Genomic DNA, 5635 nt, shown 5'->3' with positions numbered 1-5635 from the left:
CAATTATTGAACTAAGGTAAAAGGACACTTTTGTAATGTGGTACCGCTCACCTACCACATCTCACCTACCGCTCACCTACCTCCCACCTACCACTCTCTTGCTTCTATAAATAGAGAGGGTGTGAGGCTTAGGAGAGCAAGGGAAGAGATCTTAAGCTACCACAAAGGATGAGAGAATAGCTAGAGATCTGGAGCGAAGGAGAGCATCTTGAGACTTTGTATCAATGGAGGCCATAGAAGGAAGATGAGAGTTCATCTCTATGTATAAGCTATGTATTCTCCATTTTTTTTGCCTTAGTGAACTATTTGATTGATTCCCTCCCGTGGACGTAGATCCAGTTAGATCGAACCACGTAAACGATCTGTGTTTGATTGTGTTCTTTGCGTTTCATTTATATGCCAAGAAGTACATATCTCACAACAATAAGCCTTATACTTCTCCCTGTATCTTCACATGCACAAAAAAATCTCAATGAAGAATAATGAAATATCTCTTTGAGGTTCTAAGGAATCTCGTAGAAATTGACGAATCAATGTGTATGCCATTTGTTAAATCAGAAGAAGTACAAAACACACAATAAATTTAAGATCACCCACATTGAATTGATTTACACAACTTATTCTCATTTTCTTTTCAAAGTTTAGAAAAGGCAAGCAACGATTGAGGAGTTAATTATTACACAATGTTGATTTGAGTTAATTCAGTTGCACTTATTTTATGAAACAACTTCAACCAAGTCACCAAATACTTCAATACTTAAACTTCTTAGGCTCTCCCAAGGCCTGAGATAGCTCATCGATGCGAGATGGAAAGTTGCCTAAAGACATGGTTGAGAGTTCGCTCGATGAGTAGTTTGGACCCTATCATATATAGCTTATTTGTCTTCAACGAGTTTAACAACATGTTTGCTAAAGAACTCGTTGATTTGGCCTATGCACAGTTCACACAGGTGCACATGTCATTCAAATAGTAATAGTTGAACAGTAGATAGGTCGAATCAATTACTATTTAGGCCTTGTGTAAATTGTGCATAGATCAAATCATTCTCATGAGGAATTGATGCAAACCACTATTTAGAAAATGAATTACTCATTTTCAAACCCCTAAGTCTATTCAATTCGAAGAATTTTAGGTTTTAATAGAAAAATACTAAACATATATTCTAGTAGTGATGAACTTTAAGATTTGTTAAATTTTAAATTCAATTTTCCCAAATTTTGAATTTAAAACAACTCTAATATTAATCAATTGTATATTAGTTTCTAATCTTTATTGATAATTAAAAACCCAAATTTTAGAAGTTGACAATGCTACATGTCCATACGCTAAGGACTTTTAACATTGAAAAAATATTTGTTCTAGATGATTGCAAAGGTCTAGTTGATGTATGTCTACCATCCCAACCCCTAATTACTAATTAAACTCCAATTGAAAATCAAGACTCTATCAATATTTTAAACTTTCAAGAGACTTTAAGCAACTGCATGGCCACTAAACTTTGCTAAATGAAATTGGAGTACTAGTAAATAAGTAATTAAGATAAAAGCTCAACTCAAATTTATTATTAAGAAAATTTGAAAAGGAAAAGTCACAGATCTAAAGGACAATTCACTTATCCAATCATAATAAAAAAAACTTAACTACAGGAAGTCTCTTAGTTCATATATATATATATATATTGAAATAGAATTTTGGATTCCATTCGTAACCAACAAACTTTTTTACTAGATAGAAAGATGTTTCTTGTAAAATACAAATATGGATGCCTTACAAAATTCAAATAGAAGAAAAAGTTCAGTTCATTGGCTACCTAGAAGTAGAATTTTATCAATAGAAATTCAGAATTAAAAGATTTTACAAATAAAAAAATGAAATAAAAGATAAAGGAACTAGGACTACCAAAATCTTTGATTACAATTCCAACTTCACTAGTTGTATAAAGTTATTCAAATCATTTTCCTTGCTCCCTTCCTTTTGTCATTCACTCGCATTTTAATCTCCTTGTTTAAATACGCTCTCAAGACATCACACTCACTATCTCTGCACAAGACTTCACAAAAAAATACTCTTGGACTCCTATAAACCCCCTTTACTAATGGCTTCTCTCACAATTTTAAATCATCTCAACCCCTCTAACTGTAGTTCCCACTTCAAATTTAAATTTTTTTTTGGCACGAAGAAAAAAATGGATCAAAAACACTTCTTGAATAAAATCAATATGAAAATTTTGGGTGTTAGATTATTACTAGTTACTGAATTGATATGATGCAATGTGTTATTTATTTAAAAATAAGTTATGTTTGAAACCATGAGCGACGTATGCTTTTTTCGTTCTTTTGAAAAGAGTTTGTTCAATGATTCTGTTAGAGTTATGTTGTTTATATCCTTTTTCTACTTGCACGGTCCTGGTTTGGTTGCCAAGCTGTGTCTCTTAGAATCATATAAATGAATCTCTACCTAGGCCTATATTGTCCAAATTTGGCCTTCTGTTTTCTTAGCTTGGACAAGAGGCCTTAGTCGACTTTTCAGGCTTTCTGCTCTTGTCAAACAACTGTGTATTTGAGACAGATGTAGTTGTTTGAAGTAGTTGTAGAGTTGTTGTAAAAAAAAGTCATTATTCAAGAAGCTACAGTGAATGTTATTATTAACAACCACTCAACTTAACTAGAAAAAGTTATAAAATACAGCTTTCCCACCATAGCTTCCGGAGCAAGCAAACAAAACTCAATTTTGTCAAACGCATAAACAGTGCGGCATGGATCGCACCACACCTCTACCATCGCACCAAATGTGCCTTTAATAATATGAATTAAAAAAAATATTTAACATGTCAGAACAACAGTTTGAGCCATAATTTTTTATTAATAAAACATATCAATTAGTTTTATTAACTTAAAAATATATCTATATAATTTTATTATTTAGATATAATTCAAATAGCAAATAACAAAAGTTTGTCAATATATTTCAACAGTAAGTGAAGAATAAAAATATGTAAAAATCACATTAAATGAATATGTTAAGAAAATTAAAAATAAGATAGAGAATAAAATTGATCACAAATAAGTCCTAATTTAGTGGTTGTGTTTAGTAATATTTAATTTTAATTGAACAATCACTATTCCTCCTGATTGTTCCATGAAAGAAACCGGCATAATTATATATATATATTGTAAAACTTGATGATTTCAAAAAATTGAGAAGTATGATTTAAACAAAATTTATTAATTAAAAGTATAGCTAGAACACCACTATAATAATGAAAATTACTAGTTTATATTATAATTAAATTTTTATATGATTTATAAATAAATGAATTAGTAGACAGTGAAAAAATAAGTGAATTTAATGCTGTTATCCACGCAGATTTTGAAGATATGAGTTGTGAAATGATTTATGGCCAAGCGCCGCCGCCTTTTGAAGAAGATCCTGTCTCAAAGCAGCCTTGCTACGCCAACATGTGTATGCCAAATAATAAATATATCCCTAACAGAAAATTTAATTTTTAACGGCTCCTCTATTTATCCTTGATGGATCTTCTACAGGTACTTTGGCCAATCCCAACTCTACAGTTTGCCACAAATTACACAATTGAAGTGCGTCCAACTCAAAAGAACATTCCAGGTATGGTTAGGGAGAAAAACCATCATTTAAATACATTTTAGTTTACAAATAAAGCACCCAAAACATTAATATTTATAAATCTAGCCCCCTCTCTCTAATATCAAAATTCATTCAAATATATCATCTGGGTGCTAGATTTTGTAAATAGCATGTTACAGGTGCTATACATGTTATTATCTCTATAGTTCAGTTGATTTGATCCAAGTTCAACTCAATTCAAATCTAAGAAATGCTGAACCTAATTTGCCAACATTAATTTGCACAATTCAAGCTCAAATAGGATTCAATTTTTAGCGATCTTGAATTTGGAGTGAAATTTACAGCCATAATATGGTATACTCCTTCGGCACATGTCTTGGTGTCGGTCTTGCCACCCAATCAATATTGGTTAAGTAGTCGAGCCAACGCCTAGATACTGCCCACATTTTGGATGATTGAACTCTGATCTAACACCTGGATATAAGAAGAACACATGGAGAGCGACGAATGCTACCTATCCACCAGTTCGGTAAGATGAACAGATAGGGCGGCATGGGCAATATGAAACTCACCAAACACGGCATTTTTGGACCCTTCCTTACCCAGAATCTGATGAAGGAGGACATTGGTTATGAGATAGCATCTGGGAACTGGTAGACTAAGAATGTGCAGCATACTTGCAGACAGGACAACTCCATCCTTGATGTCCTGACACCCATGGGATTACCCTAGGACCTAGAATACATGGTAGAAGATCTTCTTCCTTCCTCAGGACAAATGCTCATGCTGATCTTTCCTATTTCTTTTTTTCCATATAAATTGATTGGGACTTCTCCATGGAAATGAGATGCAAGGCTAAACATGATGCAAGGCTAAACATTGGGGTAGATTATCTATTCTTCTCCTACACTTTTTCTTTTCCTTTCGCCTTCATACCAACCTAGGTAGGCTCATTAACCAATTTGAATCCAATAATATGATTTTTTTTCTTTTCATTATTATTTCTTAATGTTTCTATGAATTTGATATACTAACCATAAATTTATAAAAAAATTTTAATGCTATTTGAATGATTAAAAGTTGATTGTATACTCTTTTACAAGTCATTAATTTTTTCAAGTAGATTATAGAGAAAATCTCTAATGTTTTTCATTTTATGGCAGAACGCGCTTCCTTCCATGATCTTTAAAGGGGTTTGATCGCTAAATCAAAAGTGAAAGCACAATAACTTATACGAGAAGATACTTGTGAAGAGAATTTAGGTACTGATTAACACGCGTTGGTCTTGTGTTATCAATGCTAGTATTCATTTTTTGGGCATTATGAGGTTGAACATCAATTAAAAAATTTGTTTGCTATACACAACAAAAAAATAACAATAATAAAAGAAATAAAAAGAATCACAACTACTTTTAGTTACATGTCAACAAAATTGCATCAACTACTTACGATAATCAATTAGAATAGTAACATGTAGATTTACTCAATTAACTTTGCCCAAATAAATTGTAAAATTTAGTGGGGATGTACATACATACCACACAATTCTTATATGTTGGCATATTAAATATCAAAATTTACTTTTTTGCCCTTAGAACATTAAATTAATTAACATTATATTAAAAATATCACTAAAACTAACATTTTTAAAGTGAAATACACCTTTATATGCATATATTTTTTATGTGATTATGACACTAATGCATTATATTATATTATATATATATATATATATATATATATACAGAGAGAGAGAGAGAGAGAGAGAGAGAGAGATAAGAATTGCGTGGTATGTACATAAAGGTTGCTAAATTTAAAGCTTTTAAAAAAAATGGCATGTAATTGTGAGTTCTAGCCATAATATGCATATTTCTGCCATGAAGTTTCTTATGGTGCTACTTCTAAATTCTAAAATGCCATGTTCTAGAGTTCTACTTGTGATAACATGCAAAATAATTAAATTATTATTAGGGAAATGATAAATTTTGATAAAAATTAAAATAAAATAAAAATAATATGTACATCAAAAAA

The 5635-nt window shown here is 31.3% G+C and overlaps 1 protein-coding gene across 2 annotated transcripts in view; it reads left to right on the top strand.

Moving 5' to 3' along the window:
* LOC110030653 (beta-carotene isomerase D27, chloroplastic-like) overlaps positions 1–4963 on the top strand; it is an 11559-nt gene extending 6596 nt beyond the window's left edge. Inside the window, exons 5-7 of one of the 2 annotated variants that reach the window (XM_020733478.1) lie at positions 3368–3463; positions 3547–3625; positions 4768–4963. In XM_020733478.1, coding sequence (XP_020589137.1) covers positions 3368–3463; positions 3547–3596 — 146 coding nt within the window. In that variant the 3' untranslated portion in view covers positions 3597–3625; positions 4768–4963. Of the gene's footprint in view, positions 1–3367; positions 3464–3546; positions 3626–3948; positions 4257–4767 lie in introns of those variants that run through there. The other variant, XM_020733485.1, reaches the window with a different exon arrangement.
* The last annotated feature ends 672 nt before the right edge of the window (positions 4964–5635 follow it).

Source organism: Phalaenopsis equestris, unplaced genomic scaffold (genome assembly GCF_001263595.1).
Source record: "Phalaenopsis equestris unplaced genomic scaffold, ASM126359v1 Scaffold000002, whole genome shotgun sequence".
NCBI classification, from domain to species: Eukaryota; Viridiplantae; Streptophyta; class Magnoliopsida; order Asparagales; family Orchidaceae; genus Phalaenopsis; species Phalaenopsis equestris.
Note: the sequence above shows the minus strand (reverse complement) of the source record. Positions and strands in the feature narration are given on the sequence as shown.